The sequence below is a fragment of the Bos taurus genome, chromosome 26 (assembly GCF_002263795.3).
Source record: "Bos taurus isolate L1 Dominette 01449 registration number 42190680 breed Hereford chromosome 26, ARS-UCD2.0, whole genome shotgun sequence".
Taxonomy (NCBI): Eukaryota; Metazoa; Chordata; class Mammalia; order Artiodactyla; family Bovidae; genus Bos; species Bos taurus.
Window position 1 is genome coordinate 14,895,043 of NC_037353.1, and position 23,874 is coordinate 14,918,916.

The window sequence follows — 23,874 nt, forward strand, 5'->3', positions numbered from 1 at the left end:
GGTCAATTAAAGTTGCCTTTTGAAGCGACGCAAGACTGTCTTACAGGTCTCTGGGGTGACAGCCACTGCTGAAGAGCCCAGCTCCGGCAGCCCCTTTCTGGTGAATGACAGGCAGAGCTCTCCTGTGCGTGTTCCCCTGCCTCCTCCCCCTTTGGTGGAAGAACGAAGCACAGTGATTCAGGGCCCTGGGAGCCTCCTGGCCCCTTGATATGGCAGCACCCAGGCAGAGGTCTCTGCACACACAGGAGGTTCCCCGCCTCCGGACACACCTCATAAACGTCAGCCTGGCATCCGCCAGTGTTTGCACAGCTCCTAAGTGCTCTAACTGAACCCTCACTTAAGCCCAGCAGGTGGACACTGCTTCCCCATATTTCACAAGAGGAGAGTGAGGCTCAGAGAAATCATACAACCAGCCCCCAGTTATACAGCTAATTATAGCTGAGCTGGATTTTGATGCAAAACCAAGACTCTGGGACCAAAGCCTTGATGCCTTTTCAAGATGATAAAAGGCTCTTAGGAGCTCCTGGGAAATTGAGGCACACAACTTTGCATGCAGTTATATTATATACTAGTGTTCACAAGTGCTGCTAATGGTATAAGACACTGGTGTCCTTCCCCAGGCCTGCTACTTCCACCGCCATCACCCCTTTCCCCAGACACTCCAGGTAGGGGGTGCCATGATCTTCCAACACACTTGGTTTCAGGGTCCCATCTCCTAATTCCCCCAGGGAAGCCTATGACCTCCTCTCCCGCAACACTTTGCCCACACCTGAAATAAGAAGTGAATTCGGGGCTGGACAATAAGGCCTGGGGACCTTTCCTAGAGCTCCCCCAGACCCAGGCCTCTCAGACCAGCTGAGGCTGAGCCACCATCCACCCGGCTCAGGGCCTTGGGCTGAGTGAGGGGAGCTGCTGGCCTGGCCCACATTCACCTCTTTAGGCCTCAATCATTAAGGCTGTCCTGTGTGAATGGGGAAATCCCTTTTTCAGGAAGTTGAGAGAAGAAATAGTCATTAATAATGGAGATTAGGTGCTAGAACAGACCGAAGGTCAGAGCTGGAAGAGAAGAGTCCCTCCCGTACATAAAAGTACACCTACCCCACCACCAGCAGGACTTTTCACTCTTACACAGACGTGGACACAAATAAAAACCCAAAGCATTGGAAACGGGTAACTATACATATTTTAATAAGTCAAAGTCTGGAATCCTAAGCCTCAAATGATTCCTTAGAAAACTCCAGAGAAGACATATATTTGAGTACAAGCAGATTCACTGATCCCCATGTATGTTTTTTACGTATACTGAAGGGTTTTTTTTTTTGTTTACAGAGGGGAGGGGAGGGGCGGGAGGGGCAGGGAGGGGAGGTGAAGCAAACTAAACTCCTAAGAGTTGGAGGCTGAGTAAGGTTAATGGGAAGTTTCCTAATGAAAGGACACCTTCCATGTTGCTACAAAATGTTTCTTTCTGACTTGCCATCACAGTAACCTGAAATATAGAAAACAAAGCTATTAGTGACAGAAAGATGGGCCCAGTATTCAATGTAGATAGTCACTATCAGGATGGCCTTAGGACTGGTGTTGTTCAAATGCCTCTGTCAGGGGACAGCTAGATGTACTTGTAATATATTAACATCTTCCAGGTTTTCTGAAACCCTCTGATTTCTCTGGGGGCGACCGGTACGGGCTGAGAGCACAGGATCTGCCGTATAAAGTAGCGTTCTTTTTGTCTTAAATTTGCCTCGTTGCATTTCAAAGAGATGAGGGTACCTCCTCCTGACTCAGGAAGCGAGGGCCAAATCAGCCTGGCCGCGGCTACTCCTTTGGCAGTTTTACGGAACGTTCACTGTGCCCTCTGTCATGTCGCCAGGTAGTGACACAGGGGCTCCAGAGTCACACAACAACCTTGGTTTGCATCTAGCTCAGTTATCTACTGAATATCTTGGGCAACTTTCATAAGTTTTTCTTAGCCTCTGTTTTCTCATCTGTAGAAGGTGAATCATGAGAAAACCTACTTCATAAGGTATATCCAGGATTAGGTGAGATGAGGCAGGCAAGACTTGGCGGGGAGCCCGGCTGGAGTGAAATCCTTTGCCTGCCCTATATTTAGGCTACCCCCAGCTGAAGCATCAAAATCTTATTTATGTGTTTGGTCTGGGTTCATATCCGTTTGGTATAGTGTGGGTTAGCTAGTTAGATGACCAACAGAGAAGTTCAGTTTTGTTCTCTGTTTTCCCTTACAATTTAGCATTACTTTATTTGGATTCTGAAATGCAGGTTCCCATGGGAATGTCTATTTAAAATAAAATGTGCAGTCTCCTTCAGAATGCTACTGGGTTTTAAAGCAAGATTAGCCAAGGGTGATATTCATAAAAAGATTCAATGGGGCTTCCCTGGTGGCTCAGACAGTAAAGGATCATCTTGCAATGCAGGAGACATGGGTTCGATCCCTGGGTTGGGAAGATCCCCTGGAAAGGGAATAGCTACCCACTCCGGTATTCTTGCCTGCAGAATCCCATGGACAGTGGAGCCTGGTAGGCACAGTCCATGGGGTTGCAAACAGTCGGACGTCACTGAGCTATTAACTCTCTGGTCTGGTCAGGGAATCTCAAAAAACGTGAGAAAACCAGCTAGTCAACTTGTCTCTCTTTAAGTGTTTACACCAATGGCCACATTCAATGCCCAGCTCTTCACTGGGGCCACTCAATCCCCAAACAATATTAATTTGGTCAGAATGGTTTTTTGGGCAGCGCAGCCAGGAGCAAAATCATGTGACTACACAGTGGGCCTGAGGTAGCAGATAAGAAGAAAGAGACTGTCCCCTTTACTTAACTTTAAGGGCCAGGGTTTTGGATAAAAAGGTTTTTGCCCACTCCTTGTGCATCAGCCCCATGAAAAGGCCAGTGAAAGATCTGGTTATGAAGGATGAAGACTTGGACTCAGAGGGGCACCCAGGTTCCCCTGTTTCCTTCTGCATGCAGATGTAACGCATCTCAGGGCCTGCAGACCCAGGGAGCCTGCTCCCACCCACCACTCACCGTTGTGAGGGATCAGCCGGTACTGCCTGGCCAGGCACAGCTCCTCCTGCCTCTGCCGCACGATTTTCTGCACTTCCGGGGAAAAGCCGCTGGGGTCTCGGGCAAACACGAAAGAGTAGCTGTCAGCGCAGGTGCCATCGAGGTTCAGGAGGCGGCAGGAGTACTGCACGGCAAAGGTCTCGTAGTCCGTGTCAATGATCCAGTGGTCATCGTCTGCAGGGCAGAAAGCCACGGGGACTCTGTATCTCCCTCAGACACTCAGATGTCAGGGAAACTTAGCGCCGGGCCCCAAAAACCAGCCACTTCCCCAAACTGGGTTCAGCAGTTAGGAAGCAGGAGACCACAGGGAGTTCTGACAGCAGTTAGAAAACTGGGACCATGAGAGAGGACCTTGGCCTTCACAGGAAAAACTCCTGGAGCTGGTGGCAGGGGCGGGAGGGACCACATTTGCTTTAATGACTGTTTCTCTCCCTGATGACAAATGTGATCGTATCTTTCATAAGAACAACCAAGAATGTGAACCCATCAAAACCACAGGCTAGACCTGTCTGCTGTTGTCTTCTCCATCTACCCTGACAGCATCTCGTGCCTCTGTGGCTGACGTTGATGGCCACCAACATGTGTGATCCGCAACATAAGCATGTGTCTTTTGCATTGATCTGTATCAGCCAGTTCCCGGTCCTCTCGCTACCCACACTGCCCTCCTGCCTCTCAGTCCACTGTGCGATCTGGTTCATGGCCTTTCTGGCTCCATCCTAATTCTGGCTCGGTGACCTGACTCACTTCTCTCTCGAGGCTGGCAAGAGGGTAGAATCTGCCTTCGGGGCACAAGATGCCCACCTTTTGACATCAGATATTCTTCCTTAGAGAACTTCTCAGAGCTCTCCTGACAGAGGCAGAGTTGAGCCCTTGAAGAATTTAGATTATATTTCTTCCTAAGACTGGGATGTAAGCCATGCAGAGAAAGTGTAAACAAAGGTGGTAAGAAGGTCAACAAAGGCAGGATGGGAAACCACGTTCATAAGAATGTAGGTGAGAGGTTTGCCATGGAGAAAAACAATGGGGATAACACCTTTGTTATCCAAACACCTCACATTTGGTAAAACGTGTCACATCTCTACTTAACATTCTTGTTGATATATAACCATGACCAGGGTTTTCTGAGCTTAGTGTCAGTCAGTTACACTGTGGACACTTGCCATGCTTTCTCAATTATTTTTCACGGCGACTGAAAGTGCACTCTCTCATCCCCATTTTCCAGATAAGAAAACTGAGGCACAGAGAAACTAAATCATTCACCCAGGATCACAAAGAGCAGGACAGAATTGAGCTCCGATCTGACTCTGGAGCCCCCGTGCCTAACGTCTACAGCACACTGTCTCCAGGCATTACGTAAAACTAGGGGCCACAAGGGATAAGAAACAGATGCAAAGCCTCTGTGTATTCATTCCACACCCAGGTCATGAAGCAAGTGATGATCTCTGCTCTATTTCATGTCCTGTGCTGGAGGAACGCTCAGCTCCCAGCACTGGGGGTGTAAGGGAGATCTCTAATTCTTGCCTAAGTCACCTCTGGGTGTGCCTTTTGGTTCTGAGAACCCCAGGAGTCCCCGCCAAGGAGGGGCTCAGCCTGAGACCAGGCCTTACAGGAGAGCTGCATCGGAGTGGGTGGTGAGCCCTCTTTTCAGCTCACTGCAGGCCCTCCACGAGGAGGACTGAGCCCTCCTGAATCCTCCAGGATTTCCCAAAGGGCGGGTATCAGAGGCTGGGGTGGGAAGGGCCAGACATATGACCGCTCAGGGGTGGCCATGTTCATCTGTTTGATAAGATGCAAATTCTAAAAATTATTGATCTTGTGCCCCCTGGTATCGATTTTTATAATCCATTATCAGAAGTTTATCTTTTATCCTAAATAGATCACTTTAGGAAGTTTTTCTGAGTTATTTGAAAAAACTTTTATTATCTCTAGGGATAAAAGCTTTTCTCCTTATTGAATAGTAAGTCCTTTTATATAGTGTACATCAATACTAAATGAGCAATTTGGTAAAAGATAAAATTTCATCTAACACAACTGTAGAGGAAGTTAAGGAGTGTGCACCCTGAGTACATGGGCTACGTGAAAGGAGCTGGCTCACCAAGCTAAACGTCCCCCTGAACAGGCCCCTGGGGCCTATTTCCCAGGAGAGCTCCAACAATACTTTGTAAAATTGTAAAAGTTGATTGTATTAGGTTCCTGCTGTTTAGGACCATCTAATTTTGACCTGGGAGCTGGAACCCCTGGCTTCTGACACTGTCTCTCACAAACTTGTTTGCATGACCTTGGACAAAGCACTATCTTTTCCCCTCTCCCCACCCCTTTTTTTTGGCCATGAGGCATGTGGGATCTTAGTTCCTGGGCCAGGGATCAAATCTTCCACCCCCTGCAGTGGAAGTGAGGAGTTTTAACCACTGGGTCACCAGGAAGTCCTACCACTGCACTGTCTTGACTTCGGTTTATTCATCTGCATATTGAACCCCCTTCAGAGTGGTAACTCTCCATCTTTAAGATTCCATGATGGAACTTCCCTGGTGTCTTGGGGGGAATTAAACCCTTAGGTTTAATCCCTGCTGGGTGATCTAAGATCTCACGTGCCATGCAGCTTGGTAAAAAAAAAAAAAAAAAAAAGTGAGATTCCATGATATGCCCCTCTGGCCTGCATTCTTCTCTAGGTACCAAGTAGACTCCAGATTTGAAGCTTAGGAGAAATGAGGAAAAAGTAGAAAGAGCATGTACATGCATGTTCCCACAAATTTGTATCAGGTTAAATTTTAGGATGCTTTTCTGAGAGTCCTTAACACTCTGCTCCTCATATGAGTTTCCGGGCTTGGGAGAAAGGGAAGAGGTCACTGTCACCCAGAACACTGTGCCTGGCTCAGACTCTCAACACCCAGCACTGGCAGGTAGGGTACCTGGGAGTGAGCCAACCCTGTGTCCTTTGATGAGAGTCTCTGAGCCTCTGCTGGGGCGCCTAGCAGTCAAGCTGTTTCCGGGATTCAGCCCAAAGAAATGGAGGAAACGCAGCAGCAGCAGCACCAGGCTAAGCGGTGATGTGAGCTGGGTCTTGAGGAGGTGGGAGGTCTAAGCAAGGGGAAGGCCACACACGCTGGTGCTGGCAGGACGGGTGACCGGCAGGAGGTGGTCAGGTGACAAACCCAAGGTCCTTTTGAGCTTGGGCCAGGTTTCTGAGCTGGGAGAGGGGATGGGAGGTGGTGAAGGGGCCTAGCTGCTTCCAGTCTCACCCCTCTAGCCTCCAGCCGCGCTGAGTTCTGGCTACTTACACACGATTCTTCCCTAAGGTGCCCCTGGAGAAGAAACCCAGCCAGTTGGCTATGTATGTCTTCGATCCCCCTCGAGGCAGTCCTACTGAACTGACTACTCACTTCCTTTCTGGAGAAAGGACGCTACGCCCCAGTACTTCATCTTGAACTTGGCAGGGTCCTCAGTGTCTGTGAAGGTGCCCACCATGTCTGCACACACGTCCCAGTTACTGCAAAAACCAAGGGGATTCTGAGCCAGGCCAGGCAAAGGGCTTCCTCCCTCCATGCCACCCCGGGCGCTCCCTTCCCGCCCCAGTGGGGATTTGGCGCTCAGCCTGGGGACCCTGCCGCGCAAAGAGCCCCCGCCCTCCCCCACCCCCGCCCCCAGAGGGCACTGACTTTAAGAGACGGACTCGGCCCTTGGCCGTGGCGCTCATGTGGCCATTCTCGTCCACGGAGAACTCGGCGACGATGTTGTCTTGCAGAAACAGGCCCTCGGGGTCCTTCTTGGCCATGGCGTACCAGGTGCCGGCGAACTGGGGAAGAGAGGAGAGCCGGGTTTGGTGTCCGGGAGCGCCTGGCCGGCCTCTGGGAAAGGGGAACGCGGGGCGCCCGGGACACCGGTACCTACGCGAGCCTTGTCGAAGTTCTCCTTGACTCGGAAGCTGCTCACCCGGCAGTCGCGCTCCGCCCGGGCGCTGCCCAGCGCCGCCAGTAGCACCAGCGCCCACACCCACTCCATCTCGCTCGGGAGTCCGCCCTGCGGGAACCGCGCGCCGTGAGCGCCTGGCGGCTGGACCACTCGGCCCTCCAGCACCGGTCCCCAGGCTCCATCTTGCCCGCGAGGGGCCCTCCTCCCGCCAGAGCCCTGGGTTCCCATCCCGCCCGCCCCCAGACCCTCATCACACCCATCCCGGGCCCCCATCCCTCCTGCGCCGGCCCCCAACCCGCCTGGCCGCCGCTCACTGTCGGGAGCTGCGCGCAAGCCTGGCCGCGGGTCCGAGCGCGCGTGGAGCCAGCAAGGCGAGCTCGCCGCGGGGGCCGCCGGGCGGCTTTATAGCTCCGGGGGGAGGGGGTCGCGCTTTCGTAACGGCGCGGGGTGAAAGACCGAGGGGGAGGCGCCGGGGCCGGCGGGCCAGCACTTGCATAACGCGCCCTGACTCACCGCCGCCCGGGCGCAGGGAGGGCGCCTTGGGGCGAGAGCCTCCCCTCCAGCGCCGCCCGGGGCTGGAGCAGCTGCCGCGCGGGGTGGCCTCGGCGGAGCCTCCGGCGGCGGCGAGCCGCGGGCACCAGCCCTGGCCTAGTTACCCGGCGCCCGTGCCAGCGGCCGCCAGCTGCGGCCTGGGGTGGCCTCGGGGCCCTGTTGCTCTGGCTGGAGGCTCGGGTAGGTCTGGCGGGAAGACCAGACCGTGGCCTCCCAGAACGAGGAACATCTGCGATGCTGCCCGGGTGCGTTAGTGCTCGGGCCTGACCGTGCCAAATTGGCCCCTCGGTCCTCTGAGGACTAGTTGTGTAGGAGTTTGGGACTGTTTCCGCCACATAGTTTTTCATTTTATAAAGGGTGTCTTTTACTCTCTTTCAGGGGAGTTGTGGTGCCCTTGGATCAATATTTGTTCTTTAGTTTCAACATCTTTAGAAGTATTAAAACCCTCCCTGTTAAATATTCTCCAGAAACGCAACCCTGGTCAGGACAGGAAATATTTTAGCCACCTCGGTGGTCGCCTACTTAGTCTGTGGCACTTCGCTCAAACCGCTTTGAAACACACCTACCAATTGTTTATGCTGCAATTTGATTTCAAAGCCATAGTGGCATCTTGTTTTGTTTCCAAACCAGCTAAGGTGAATTGACTGTGAGCGGAGGGGAGGGGGAGGGGAACAAACGTCTGTGACGTCAATGGTCAATTAAGTCGAAATGCTGTGACTGGTTGTGTGATTTTGCCCAGTGGCACAATTCAGGGCCATGTTTTTCTCTTTCCATTCAGTTAGAGCTCCTCTAATCTGATCCAAGCAGTCGGAAGACACAGCTTTGGACTGAAGGAGAATTAGGGATAGGGCAAAGAGGTATCACCTTTTTATAAGATTCCTTCCATCAGTTCTGGCCCAAATTGGAAAAGGCCAAGATGAATTTGGTCCATTTTGCTACCGCCAGACCTGAAATAAGAGAGGGTGGAGGTGCAGGAGGGTGGCAGCCAAACAGAGAAATAAAGAGTTGATGGTCTTTGCAGGGCGCTGGGAATACTTCTGAGCCTCCTGAAAAAAAATACCTGTGGCTCCTGCCACCTTCCTGTGACCCCTTGGGCCTCTCCCTGCCTGATGGTCTGCTTTCACTTTCCACCTTCCCCCCCACTCCTGTTCTACATTTGAGTCTGGAGGTGTCTCTGGAGTGCCAACCTTGATGCAATTAACTCCTTACTGCCTCCTCCTTTCTGCTAAGAAAGCCCTGTTTCAGGCCTACCAGCTAACTAGGAGCTCTTTGGTGAGGTCAGTTTTATCACAGGATGTATAATCCCAAACAGAACTGCACCTGGTTCAAAATTGGGAAAGGAGTATGTCAAGGCTGTGTATTGTCACCCTGCTTATTTAACTTATATGCAGAGTGCATCATGAGAAATGCTGGACTGGATGAAGCACAAGATTGGAATCAAGATTGCCAGGAGGAATACCAATAACCTCAGATATGCAGATGACAGCACCCTTATGGCAGACAGCGAGGAGGAACTAAAGAGCCTCTTGATGAAAGTGAAAGAGGAGAGTGAAAAAGCTGGCTTAAAACTCAACATTCAAAAAATTAACATCACGGCATCCGATCCCATCACTTCATGGCAAATAGATGGGGAAACAATGGAAACAGTGACAGACTTTATTTTTCTTGGGCTCCAAAATCACTGTAGACAGTGACTGCAGCCATGAAATTACAAGATGCTTGCTCCTTGGAAGAAAAGCTATGACAAATCTAGACAGTGTTTTAAAAAGCAGAGATATTACTTTGCCAGCAAAGGTCTGTGTAGTCAAAGCTTTGGTTTTTCCAGTAGTCATGTATGGATGTGAGAGTTGAACCATAAAGAAGGCTGAGCACTGAAGACTTGAATATTTGGAACTGTGGTGCTGGGGAAGACTTGAGAGTCCCTTGGACTGCAAGGAGATCAAATCAGTCAATCATAAAGGAAATCAACCCTGAATCTTCATTGAAAGGACTGATGCTGAAGCTGAAGCTGTAATCCTTTGTCTACCTGATGCAAAGAGCGACTCATTGGAAAAGACCTTAATGCTGGGAACCGTAGAAGGCAGGAGGAGAAGGGGACAACAGAGGACGAGGTGGTTGGATGGCATCACTGACTCAATGGACATGAGTTTGAGCAAGGTCTGGGAGATGGTGAAGGACAGGAATACCTGACGTGCTGCAGTCAATGGGGCTGCAAAGAGTCGGACACGACTGAGCGAATGAACAACAACAACATAATCCCAAACAGCTCCAATAAGGTCTGCTTCAGAGCCACTCCTGCAGGGACACTGTGTGTGCCCATACATGTAGTCATTCCCTGTGCTCCCTAGTTATAGGTAGGGTCTCTTTGTATCTCCTGTCCAATGTGTGGTTCCCCTCCTTGACATTCCAAAATAGAGGTCTATCCACCTCTCCTCCAGTACCTCCAGTGCTGGAGAGCTCCTGGCTGAGCCCAGTTGCCTTTGGACTGTTATGACTGCCAGAAAAGTTCTCCCAATACTCCCAGCCCTTGACAACTGTTTCTCCCAGAATGATTCTTGTGATCCTTGCTTATGCTGTATGAAAAATAAATATAGGGGATTTCAATGCATTTTTACAGGGATTGTTTTTGCAGCAATATGTTTTAATGTATTTGTTTGATGCTTAAAGGTTGATATAACTGTTCTTCTCCCCGACCTCTCTCTCTTTTAATGATATATCGTAACCCTCGGTGTCCCAGATACCAGCAAAGAAAAACAGTTTATTTTGGCATTCTGTCTCGAATTTCTTCATGATTACAAACATGTGAGTAGAGGTCAACTGGTGTTTTTAACTTTGGTTCTTTGAAAACTATCCTCATAAAATATTTTTTTTCAAATATGCATATATGTGTGTATAAGATCCACAGGAAAACTGTTCACAGTGATTACCTGTGTGATAGGATTAGGGATATTTGAGAGTTTATTGTTGATTTCTACCTTTTAAAAAAACTTTTCTAAATTTTCTTACAGTGAAAATATTTAATCAAACAAATACTCTTTTTGCAGACTATTTTCTTCTAGAAGTAAAATTATGGTCTAAATTACATCTTGTGGACTGTATATAATATACACAAAAGTTCATTTTCTTATCTACATCATGGAGAGTCAGATCATATTTCCCACCTTGGTATGCATCTCACCCCCAACTTTTCCACAGGATTTATCAAGAGACTTACACAGAGTAGATGCTTGATCAGTAGATATTGACTTAATTTGTTTTACTGAAATCAGTCACTTTAAGTAAGCTTTATAAAATATGTATTTAAAAAGACCCAGTCAGAGGTCAGTCTTTCTAAAAAGTAATTTCCCGTATTTATTAATTGTAGCAGGGAGGGCTCGCTGTCCTTTCACCAAAAAGTTTTCACTCCCCTTCCGTGGGGGCTGGAGTTGTTGCAAAGAGACCATCCTGCCAGAAGACAAGCTCCCTACCCCGCCACCACCCAACTTCCTACAGTTCTATAAGGCCACATGCCTATGTTCTGGTCAATGGAATGTAGATGAAAGTGCTATGAGTCATTCCCAGATGGGGCTTTTAAAAGCTGCCTATCTAATAGTTAGTCTTTGCTGTCTTCCCTCATCTGCAGGCTGGTGAAGCCTCTCAGCCTGAGGACCCCACCCATGATTAACTTTATGTGAACGAGAAATAAACTTCCATTTGATTAAGCTGGTGAGATTGGGAGTTACTGTAACAGGAGCTGGTGTTACCTTAACTAATACAGCAGCAAGTCATTAACTCCTAGGAAATATTGAAAATGTTTTGCTGTAGTTAAAAAAAAGGACGAATGTGAGAAATTTGTGTCCTTAGCCTCATAAGAATTAAGCATGTCCAACCAGCTCCATTTTGTGCAAACTGATGTTTATATCCATATCTTAACAGAGAAGCCAAGAGAAGTTATAAACAAGGAAGCTGGGTAGCATTTATCTTCTGACTGCATTTAAAAGATGCCAAAATAATTGGTGGGAAAAAGGACAGTTTAGCCAATGTTTTCAGGTACAAAGAGTCAAACTAATTTTTTTTAATAAGGACTTTTCCCCAGGGGTTATAAAGCCATCAGTCAGTTTCATCAATTTAGTTGAAAGTAACATGGATTCCACCATTTAAATTATCTGAGATACCTGGCATACCCATCAATTAGGTGCAGGCAGAAACTGTCATGAGAGCAAATGTGCCAGGTGAGAGGGACCTTTGCAGGTTGACTACTGGGATGTGCCTGAGGTCATTGCTATTAGGGGGTGTCTTTGAGTGATGCATAATGGCAGGAGCAGAGAATTTGGCTAAAGTGGAGCTGAAGAGTGGGTCCAATATGATGATTCAAAATGCACTTGGTTAATCCAGCATATTATTGTTAGTTTTATGACAGTACTTCAACATTATATGAATGTTATTAATACTTTGGCTGTTAAATAAGCATTGCCTCCTGCAGAAATAGTTAAGTGTAGTGGAGAATTTTGGAGAAGGCAATGGCACCCCACTCCAGTACTCTTGCCTGGAAAATCCCATGGACGGAAGAGCCTGGTAGGCTGCAGTCCATGGGGTTGCTTAGAGTTGGACACGACTGAGCGACTTCACTTTGACTTTTCACTTTCATGCATTGGAGAAGGAAATGGCAACCCACTCCGGTGTTCTTGCATGGAGAATCCCAGGGATAGGGGAGCCTGGTGGGCTGCAGTCCATGGGGTTGCGAAGAGCTGGACATGACTGAGCGACTTCACTTTCACTTTCTTTCCCAAGCACCCTCACCTGTAGCCTGTGAGAACAGCCTTAAAAGCTTTGTTTATGAATGAATGAATTTCTTTAATATCGTTGTAGATACTTTAGAAAAATCGGGTAAGCAAAAGAGAAGGAAAAAAATTATTATATTGAATTCCACCACTTTGGAATAATCACTGTTAATATTTCTTAGGTATACTTCCATATATTTTTATGTGTATGTGGAATCGTACTGCAATAGGATCTTGCAATTTACTGCACATCATAAATATCTGTCTGTATCAGTAAACAGAGCTTTACAATAGGATTACTCATTAATGTATGGTTTCTTATTTTATGATTATAATGCCACTTATTTACTCAATCTCATATTACTGAATATATAGGCTATTTCTAATCTTTTCCTTTTATAATTGTGCTTTTGGTGAACGCCCCTATAACTACATTAATCATATACATCCTTAATTACTTTTGTAAGATAAATTTATAAAAGCTGAATTGCAGGGTCAAAGCTTATACACATTTTTAGCATACTTGATAATAAACCAAATGCAATATAGCCTCTTAATCTGTATCCTAATATCCATTGTTTCTTTTCTCCAATTGACCTTTTTCAGTTCAGTTCAGTCGCTCAGTCGTGTCTGACTCTTTGTGACCCCATGGACTGCAGCAGGCCAGGCTTCCCTGTCCATCATAAACTCCCGGAGCTTACTCAAACTCATGTCCATCGAGTCAGTGATGCCATCCAACCATCTCATCCTCTGTTGTCCCCTTCTCCTCCTGCCCTCAATCTTTCCCAGCATTAGCTTTCCAATGAGTCAGTTCTTGGCATCAGGTGGCCAAAGTATTGAAGTTTCAGCTTCAGCATCAGTCCTTCCAATGAATATTCAGGACTGATTTCCTTTAGAATGGACTGGTTGGATCTCCTTGCAGTCCAAGGGACTCTCAAGAGTCTTCTCCAACACCACAGTTCAAAAGCATCAATTCTTTGGAGCTCAGCTTTCTTTATAGTCCAACTCTTACATCCATATGTGACTACTGGAAAAACCATAGCTTTGACTAGATGGACCTTTGTTGGCAAAGTAATATCTCTGATTTTTAATATGCTGTCTAGGTTTGTCGTAGCTTTCCTTCCAAGGAACAAGCATCTTGTAATTTCATGGCTGCAGTCACCATCTGCAGTGATTTTGGAGCCCCAAAAATAAAGTCAGTCACTGTTTCCATTGTTTCCCCATCTATTTGCCATGAAATGATGGGACCAGATGCCATGATCTTAGTTTTCTGAATGTTGAGCTTTAAGCCAACTTTTTTTACTCTCAAGAGGCTCTTTAGTTCTTCACTTTCTGCCATAAGGGTGATGTCATCTGCATATCTGAGGTTATTGGTATTTCTCCCAGCAATTTTGATTCCAGCTTGTGCTTCATCCAGCCTGGCATTTCTCATGATGTGCTCTGCATAGAAGTTAAATAAGCAGAGTGACAATATAAAGCCTTGATGTACCCCTTCCCCTAGTTGGAACTGGTTTATTGTTCCATGTCCAGTTCTAACTGTTGCTTCTTGACCTGCATACAGATTTCTTAGGAGGCAGGTCAAGTGTCTGGTATCCCCATCTCTTCAAGAATTTTCCATGGTTTGTTGTGATCTGCATAGTCAAAGGCTTTGGCATAGTCAATAAAGCAGAAGTAGATTCTTTTCTGGAACTCTCTTGCTTTTTTGATAATCCAATGGATGTTGGCAATTTGATCTCTGGTTTCTCTGCCTTTTCTAAATCCAGCTTGAACATCTGGAAGTCTATGGTTCCCGTATTATTGAAGCCTGGCTTGCAGAATTTTGAGCATTACTTTACTAGTGTGTGCTGCTGCTGCTAAGTCACTTCAGTCGTGTCCGACTCTGTGCGACCCCATAGACAGCAGCCCACCAGGCCCCGCCATCCCTGGGATTCTCCAGGCAAGAACACTGGAGTGGGTTGCCATTTCCTTTTCCACTAGTATGTGAGATGAGAGCAATTATGTGGTAGTTTGAACATTCTTTGGCATTGCCTTGCTTAGTGATTAAATGAAAACTGACGTTTTCCAGTCCTGTGACCACTGCTGAGTTTTCCAAATTTGCTGGCATATTGAGTGCAGCACTTTCACAGCATCATCTTTTAGGATTTGAAAGAGCTCAACTGGAATTGCATCACCTCCACTAGCTTTGTTCATAGTGATGCTTCCTAAGGCCCACTTGACTTCGCATTCCAGGATGTCTGGCTCTAGGTGAGTGATCACACCATCGTGGTTATCTGGGTCACGAAATTTTTGTATAGTTCTTCTGTATATTCTTGCGACCTCTTCTTAATATCTTCTGCTTCTGTTAGGTTCATACCATTTCTGTTCTTTATTGTGCCCATCTTTGCATGAAATGTTCCCTTGGTATCTCTAATTTTCTTGAAGAGATCTTGTAGAGATGAACCTTCATGTCATTTCTTACCCCTAAGAGTTTGCAGGGTTCAGAATCCCCAGCTAGACTTTGAGGGCCCAGTAATCTGGGCCCGCCCGTACCTTTCTGGTTCCTCTCCCATTAGTCCCCTTGTTACTCCACCCTCCATGCCATTGCTTCTGCCATTACCACCCCCTGGCTCACACTTGGACTTCTCTATTTCCATCTACTCTAAACATGATTCCATATCCATATCACATAAAGCCTCATAGTCATATGTATGTACTTCACTTCTGGCTTTTAATTCTATTATGCTCTGTGCTTCATGATTTTCTTAAAAAAAGTTATTTCGTCGCGCCAGGTCTTAGTTGGGGCACAGGCATCTTTGTTGCTGCATACGGAATCCTTGTTGTGGCATGCAGAATCTTTTTTAGTTGTGGTATGTGGGGTCTAGTTTCCTGACCAGGGTCGAACCTGGGCCCCCTGCATCGGGAGCCACTGGACCAGCAGGAAAGCCCCACGTCCCAACTTTTCATGTTCTAGTCTTAGCTCCTTTACTGCACCACAAGTTCTTGTAAAGCTGGAACCAAGGCTTGTTTATCCCCTACAGTCCCTGAAGTAGAAGTGTAACAGGATTGATTGGGTTATGCCGTGGTAACAACATTCACGTCTCAAAGGCTGAACACGAGAAAGATGTATTTCTCACTCAAGCTACATGTCCATCTCAGGTCAGCAGGGGGCTCTGTTCCATGACATCCTCACTGGGATCCATGAGGCCCCTCCAGCTGGAACTGGGAGGGAGCAGGGAGAAGCGGGGAGCTCCCGGGCCTCACTGTGGCGATTGATTGTTCCTGCCTGGAAGAGAGGTTTAAGCTCACAACCCACAGGCCAAAATTAGTCACATGGCTCTACTGGGGGTGGAGGGCAGAGAAGAATAATCTTTCCGTACAACTAGCAGGGGAGGAGAATCAGAAAAAGAGGAACATGGAGTCTCTACCACAGGAGCTAGTGTATGTCTTGCTTAAAATGGGCCACCAATAGACATGTGTTGGAAGATTAACCAAATGAATGAACCTAGATGTAGTCATCAAAGCATAAGAATGCTGACTGTGATAGAATATGCTTCATTTTAAATTCATTTTCATTTTTTACAAGTAGAGGAATGTAAACATATTGAGCATTTTGTTTTTCCCGTACACAGATTTATACCTCTGAAGTATAAATACCTCTTTATATCTCTGAAGTATAAATCTGTGTATGGGATATGGATATGTGTTTTCTCTGTGTGTGCATGTAAAGAGGGAAGGATGGCATCAGGGAATTGTGAGCACACACATGCTTTTGAGAGCAGTAGGAACTGCACAGTCATCTCATGGAACAACCAGGGAGAAAGAGTGCCCTCAACTGTGTTAGAGGAAGATGGATGGTAGTCCCATTGGAGTGACTCAGCTGACTCAACTCCTTTCTCTTAGGAAATAAACCTCTGCATTATTCTATTTTTTAAAAAGTATATGTGTGTATATATATATATATATATATGTTACAAAGTTTTTTTTTGGCCTCACTGTGTAGCATGCGGAATCTTAGTTCCCCAACCAGGGATTGGACCCATGCTCCCTGCATTGGGAGCCCAGAGTCTTAACCATTGGACCACCAGGGGATTCCCCTATGTTACTGTAATTATAATGAGATGCTAATAGGATATTATGAAATAAATAATGTTCTTAGGAGGACCATCCTGAGACTGGACTTGGGCCTGATGGAAGGAGATGAAAGAGAGTGCTTGACAAGACCCTTTGAGGGAGCAAGTGGACTCAACCATAGGAAGTGACGCAGCTCAACAAATGCCAGTGTGGATTCTGTTCCCTGGGGAAAACCATGTTCCCATCAACAGTCTCTCAGTTCATGACCTAGACACTGCAGCCTCGGTGAATCTCTTCTTCTTTTCTATCTAATATGACCATTATCACCCTAGCAAGGTAAGCTTTAAGTCTAGAAAAATAAATGAAACCCATAGCTGTGCTGTTTTTAAAGTGGATTTAAATGTGGGTGTAACTAACCTTTAGAGTCACTGTAACTCTTAGATATATTTTCATTCAAGAGAATTCACCATATAAAGTTTGCAGGGTTATTGAAATGCTTAAAAGACCTTTGACTGAATTTGAATCAGCCTGTAGATAGCCAAGGAAACTGGTTCATGAAATGTGTAGTTCGGCTTATTAGTTGCATAATAGTGTTTAAATATTTGGGAAAATGTGCTTAATCAATGTAAAAACTTAGTAACCTGAACATTAAACAAAAGTAAGTAGTGGTGAAGTGTTTTTTCCTATGCCAAAAGGCCCTGAGGTGTGAAAGATCCTAGCAACAGACAAGACATGTATTATCCAGTAGATTTAACTGACTGTACCTTGGAGCAAAAAGGCATGAGATCTGGTTATTACTATTGAAAACAAAATCCAAACTAATATGCTTAGCAGGAAAACCCAGTTGGCAGCTGCAGGGGTTGCCTTTCATGATCGTGTCTTTTGACAAGGATTATTGTATTAATATAAGTTGTGGCTTGATCAGGCTTAAATTGTGGGCAAATATTTTTCCATGTTCAGTTCTCTAGAATAAGCCCAAGGTCTGTTCCCATAAACCATTTCTGAGGTCAGGTTTTTAAATGAGGGGAACGGAGAGGTGAGGATTTTAGAAAAAGAGCAGGCCAAGCAAGCTGGCCGATTACAGGACTTTTAAAGAAAGGAAAGATTAACATTTGATTTTATGTTGTGTTATGCTAAACTCTTCCATCTCCCCTAAATGTTCCTTGACGTTGCCATATAAACAAACAGACATTTCTGAGGTCTAAACAGTTTCATTTCATAGAGCTACCATGGAAGAACAAGTATTGTCAATGCCTATGTAATATAATTAATGGATACCCCCATTCTCCTTATTGCCTACAGCCACCAAGGTTCAGCTATTTTTCTGGAATAGTCAGTTTGACTTGTCACTTGGCTGGCTGATCTAAGATGCTCTGCAGATTCTCTGTGGACTTATGAGCTAATAATGCTTAGGGATTTCGTGTCCTGAAGAACTCTTTAATCCCATGCTTCCTGAATCCCACTCTAAGCCAGGGCCTTCTGTCACATCCCAAGAGTTACAGGCCAGTTTGAAAGCTCTGCTAAACAACCTTTCTCCTCGGCCCCTGGGGGGTTCCTGCGAGGTGCCCCTTAGGGCTTTCCTGGTATCTTTGGCCAGGATGTAGTTCCTTCTTGGCACTCTGCCTCTGGTGGTGTTCTGAGGGTCTCTTCCTTTCTAGACCAGAGCAGCACAGCACGCCACGCCATGGGTGAGATCAGCCAAGAGACGGTGGAGAAATACCTGGAGGCCAACCCTCAGTTCGCCAAGGAGTATTTCAACAGGAAGTTGCAGGTGGAGGTGCCGAGCGGCGGGGCACAGGCACCGGCCAGCGCCTCCTTCCCCGGCCGGACGCTGGCGGAGGAGGCGGCCCTGTACCTGGAGCTGCTGGAGGTCTTGCTGGAGGAGGCGGGCAGCGTGGAGCTGGCGGCACACAGGGCCCTGCAGAGGCTGGCGCAGCTGCTGCAGGCAGACCGCTGCAGCATGTTCCTGTGTCGGGCCCGCAACGGCACGCCGGAGGTGGCCTCCAAGCTGCTCGATGTCACCCCCACTTCCAAGTTTGAGGACAACCTGGTGGTCCCCGACAGAGAAGCTGTGTTTCCGTTGGACGTTGGGATAGTGGGGTGGGTTGCTCACACGAAGAAAACCTTTAATGTTCCAGATGTGAAAAAGGTGAGTGGTCTGATGGTGACAGTGGAGTGGAGAGGAGGTCTTGGTGGCCTCAGGGAGGAACATGGGAAAGAGGCGGGTGAGGGGGTGGGGGTGGGTCCAGGGGCCATCCTTGTGGCTGTGGTTTGGCTATAACCTGGGGAGTGGGTGGTGGAGAAGAGGAACCCCCAGGCCAAGAGTGGCTAGATTTAGCAAATAAAATGACTAGATGCCTAGTTCAATCTGAATTTCAGATAAACAGTGGATAATGTTTTAGCGTTATGTCCCCTGTAATGTGGGGCAACCTTACCTGGGCATGGGGCGGTCCACACCTGCTCCCACACACCTCTTCTGTCCTCTGGACACTGTTCTGACCAACAGGGTAAAGCAGGCCACTCACTGGGGAGATCAGCCAACAGCCCAGATGCCAAGGCCCCTGAACTGCTCCCCACGCTTCTCACCCACAATCCCTTGAAGACTCTCAGCTCTTTGGGGTGAACTGGCTCAGGAATGATTCTCTCACCTATAGATCAAGCGTGAAAAAAGAAAAATGACATGAAATTTAAAATGTTCCCATCTGGATCATAAAAAATACATGAATTTAGGTGATGATTAAGTGCAGTTGGCCATCTCAACCCCTCCTAATTCAGATCTACCAAGAATTTCCAATCCTATAAATGGGACATTTGAAACCTCCCGAAGACCAGTTGAACACTACATAAATTATTGTGTTTTAAAAAGAACGTTCTCCTTCCAACTAAAATGCTTGTTCATCTAAGGAAAATTAGAAAATACAAATGAAGAGGGAGGAAATGCGAATCACCCATAATCTCTGCACTTCAGTAGTGCTGAGGGTCCCAGCCTGGAGTTTCTCCTGTCAGCCCTTTTCCTACACATGCGTCCTGTCATTTTGCTTTGCTGTTAACAAAGGGGAGAGCTAGCAGATGACGGAACAGAACTGACTGGGGGCAGCCCCTGAAACGCTTACTGTGTAGAGGTTTACTTACGTAGAGGGCAGCTGGAGGCTGGAGGATAATCCCCTACGTGCCTCCTGAAGCTGATTACAGGAGGGGGGCTGTGCAGATCCACAGGAGGTGCAGAGGTTGTCAAACATTAGCAACACTCAGCAAACAGCCGCAGGGGCAAGGGTTGCTGTTAGGCTCTGGAGGGTCCTCGGTCTTTAGCACCCGTCCCTGCAGTGCATTCTGTCTGGTTTCAGTAGGATTCTGGGTCTGCTGCAGCTGCTTCTAGTGTATAAAGGGCCTTAAGGCAAAGTTCTTGGACCCTAGGGAGGAGGCTCTGCCTGTACATCCTGAAGTTTTCTCATGAGAATATGCTTCTTGCAAGTCTCTGACTGAGGCCATCTCCAAAATGACGAGGATAGCAAACTTAAGAAAGTGACATGCAAGACTTTTTTTCAGAAAAAAGTTTTTGTTGTTGTTTTTAAAGGAGAGATGGATAAAATGACTTCTGGTGTGTGTGTGTTTGTGTGTGTGTGTGTGTGTGTGTGTGTGTGTGCTCAGTCTTGTCCAACTCTTTGTGACCCCTTGGACTGTAGCTCGCCAGGCTCCTCTGTCCATGGAATTTTCCAGGCAAGAATACTGGAGGGGGTTGCCATGTCCTCCTCCAGGGGCTGCACTGGCAGGCAGATTCTTTACCACTGCATCACCTGGCAAGCCCTAACTTCTGCTATGATCCTTTATTAATGAGCCCAGTCCCGTCGAGGACAGAATGATAGAAAGGAGCTGCTTAAGAGGTCAGGTGGCCTGGGTCTGCCGCCGTCTGTGATGGACACCCCAGAGGCACAGCGGTGGTAAAGTGGGGGGCAGGGTCACTCAGTTCTCCCTTTTACTGAGTATGTGTGAAGACAGATGCCCTCCCGCCCTCCTGAGCTCCCTTCTGAAAAGGGACAAAGACCTCATTTGCCCTTCATTTCTACTGCTTCTGAGCATTTTTCCCCCCCTCTGAGAATGGTGCTTTTCAACTCTGGAAGCACATTAAAATCAAACTGGGAGCTCCTTTAAAAATACAGATGTGTGAGACTCTCAGTAGACCAGTTACATCAGGCTCTCAGAGACTGGGATGCAGCCAGGAGTATGGTTTAAAAGCTACTCCGGTGATTCTAATAGGCAGCCAATGTTGAGAACCACTGGTCTTCTGGGTGAAGAGATGCAAGAGGAGGAACTGAATTTCAAATCAACTGTAAACGATTAGTTGGAAGGGCTCCTGGACTGTTAGTTTAAGTCTTCCCTTGGGCAGACAGGAAGTTGAGTCATGGGGGCTGCGTCTCTCCCAGGGGCCAGAGTCTGATCGGTGATAAGAGGGACTGGAGAAGATGCAGCCTCCTGGCTGTGTTCCCACGCTCACCCCACCCTGCAGCCCTGCAGGCTCACCACGCTTAAGTCGCTGTGGTAAAATCTGCAGAGAAAGGAGTTAGAAACCACTGTTTTAAGTGATGTTTCGACCACCTCTTCACTTTTTCATTGCACTTGACGCTTGATGAAGATTCCTCTCGTTCTTGATTTCACTTGATTCTGGCAAAAACATTGTGCAGAAGGCCAGGACTGTATTTTTATTTCCATCCCGTGTATGTGAGAATCTTCTCCAGGTCAGTTAGGCACAATGTGGCGGATCTAGGCTCATAATCCGGGTCTTGCAAGGCCGCCCTTTTTCTTTGCCACAGCCCTGACCACACACAACTCCTGCCTGGTTGGCAAGTGTGGGCACAGGGAGGGAAGGACTACCTGCCCACAGATGGAGAGGCAGAACTGGATACTCCCAGCCTTGGCAGCAGAGAAGCCACATGGTGTCAGGTGAGAGCTTTGGCATCAGATGACCTGGGTACAGATCCAGGCCTGAGCCTGGATGACGGACTGTGTTTCTCCACAAGAGAAATAGAGGGAACCAGGTCACAAAGTGCCTGACTCCCGGGAGGTGCTCAATAAATGACAGCTATGATCATATCATATTAATGTCCAGAGAGTTTGGGGGCCAGGTATAGGTGGCCAAAACTGGGTCAATGATCACTGCCTGTTTTTAAAACAGGTTAAAGGCAGGGAAACTTAATAACAGGAAACTGTGACATATCCTCATCAAGTTAATCATTTCCTATTCTATTGGGAAAGCTGGTGATTAACTCTATGGGTGGTTCTCCTGGCAGCGGTTTAAAAGAAAGCCATGTGAGAATCCTAAGTTTTCAATAATTAACAGGGTGCTTATGGCTTGCACTTATAGCTTTCCATCCTTGTCTCCTGACTCCGGATCTCCAGATGTTTGATCAGAATTTAACAGTGCTAAGATTGAGGATCCAGGCAGCCCTCTGCTCTAAACATCCCCAATGCCTTCATTGACTTATTTGAAGAAAAATCATTGAGGGGACTTCATGAATCCAAAAGATACAGGATTTACTCACAGAAACTTTACCAAGGATTGTTTGAACCAATGAAAACACAAAACCAGAAAACCTCACCTCACCTACCCTGAAATTTGGGTATCTGATTTTCAGATATGATGATAAGCGAGTATTAAGTTTTGAAACTTGTAAGTCATTTCCTCAAAACATTCACCGAATGTAAGAACATCTTCTTGTGTTTAGAATCTAAAATAAAATAGCATCAAGTTTTGAGGCTGCAGAGTAAAATGTGTTAGCCAAGAAATGCTGCCCAGCTCCATCCCATGGTGCATGTTTTGGGCATTTTGGTTATTCCTTCTGCCCAGCATCATTGTGTAAATGAAAGTGATCACCTTCTCTAATGGATAATAGGTTAGGAGGAAAATGGACAGTGAGCCAGCCTGGGCTATAGCAGTGGATTAAAAGAACCTGTCAAAGTCTGGAGGTGTCCTGGACTGAGTGAAGATGCTGCATGAGAAAGTCACAGATACAGCAGTTAGGGAAAAACATGGCTCTTGTTGGCACAGGGCAGAGAGCTAGCCCCCAGGAGCAAGCGTGCTTCTAGGCATAGGAGGCCTGCATCAGCTAAGAGCATCTCATTTCTTCAGTGATTGGAATTAGTTAGAAAAGCTAGAAGTAGAAGCCAAATGATGGGGCTTCCCTGGTAGCTCAGATGGTAAAGAATCTGCCTACAATGCAGGAGAGCCAGGTTTGATCCCTGAGTCATGAAGAACCCCTGGAGAAGGGAATGGCAACCCATTCCAGTATTCTTGCCTGGAGAATTCCATGGACAGAGGAACCTGGTGGGCTGCTAGTCTGTGGAGTCACAAAAAGTCGGACACAACTGAGCAACTAACTCATCACATCATCATTGGAAGCCAAATGGTAATGCAGAACCTGAAGGACCTCTCATCCAGTGAAAGTAAAAGAAATGAAAGTGAAAGTCGCTAAGTCGTGTCTGACTCTTTGTGACCTCATGGACTATCCAGTCCATGGAATTCTCTAGGCCAGAAGACTGGAGCCTTTCCCTTCTCCAGGGGATCTTCCCAACCCAGGGATTGAACCCGGATCTCCTGCGTTGCAGGCGGATTCTTTACCAGCTGAGCCACAAGGGAAGCCCTGTCATCCAGAGAGGCCCCCAAAGTCCCAGGTTTGGCTTCCTAGTATTTACTGAGCACCTACTATCTGTCAGACTCTTTTCTAAGTGCTCTGCCCACACTATATTATTCTCTTTTTACATCAGGTACGATAGACAGTAGATAATATCCAGTGTTCCCATTTTCAGGTTAAAAAATGAGGATGCAGAGGGTAAGTAGCATGCCCAGGGGCTCACAGCTAGTGAATCAGGAGCTGGTTTCAGCTAAGGACATCTGACTCGGGAACCTTCTTCACAATTATGCGATGCTGCCTCCTACACAATTAGCTGGTTTCTGGGGTTCCACTTTGGAAGGGTACAGAAGAAGTCTGGGGTCAAGGGCTGCATCTGACTTCCTTAGCATCCAACATTTCTAAGGATCCTCTATGGAATCAATTCATCCACTAAAAGTATAGACTCCTGGGGAAGCCAGTTTCCACTTTAGGAGATTAGAATTCAGCAGGTCTGCCATGAGGTCTGCAAATCTGCAGCAGTCTGCAGGTCTTTCGGAGCTTCAGCCCAGGTCCCCTGCTCTGAGCAGGGCTGTGATTCTGTTGCCCAAGCGGTCATTGTGCCCTGATGGCGATGCTGGCCCCAAAGTCACACACCAGTGGACTCTTCCAGTTTTACTCTGGAAAACTGAACAGAGTCCAGCTGTTTATAGAAGCACCACCCACGTGGGGAAATGAACATAATACAACTTGTGAAAGGAAGACCACATTGATTTTTGGCCACTGAATCTCAAAGTCAGGTGGAAATTTCAGTTGAAGTTTCAAATGATGAAGACTCAAAGAGGAGTTAGTCATGACCCAGAGCAAGCAGAGTCTATACACGACCACAGTTGCTCTCACTTACAGCTAATAAGATAACTGCTATCC

At 47.1% G+C, this 23,874-nt stretch overlaps 2 protein-coding genes across 4 annotated transcripts in view; one reads left to right on the plus strand and one right to left on the minus strand.

Annotated features, from left to right (window-relative positions):
- Positions 1-1,165: 1,165 nt before the first annotated feature.
- On the minus strand, positions 1,166-7,362 carry RBP4 (retinol binding protein 4). Its single transcript, NM_001040475.2, is given in 6 exon segments — positions 1,166-1,486; positions 3,036-3,248; positions 6,455-6,561; positions 6,731-6,867; positions 6,963-7,091; positions 7,298-7,362. Coding segments are annotated over 5 exon segments (606 nt in total). The 5' UTR covers positions 7,074-7,091; positions 7,298-7,362; the 3' UTR covers positions 1,166-1,448.
- A 9,291-nt stretch (positions 7,363-16,653) lies between these two features.
- PDE6C (phosphodiesterase 6C) overlaps positions 16,654-23,874 on the plus strand; it is a 53,186-nt gene continuing 45,965 nt past the window's right edge. Inside the window, 2 exon segments of one of the 3 annotated variants that reach the window (NM_174419.1) lie at positions 16,654-16,681; positions 18,004-18,494. In NM_174419.1, the coding sequence (NP_776844.1) occupies positions 18,030-18,494 (465 nt within the window). In that variant the 5' untranslated portion in view covers positions 16,654-16,681; positions 18,004-18,029. 3 annotated transcript variants of the gene reach the window in all.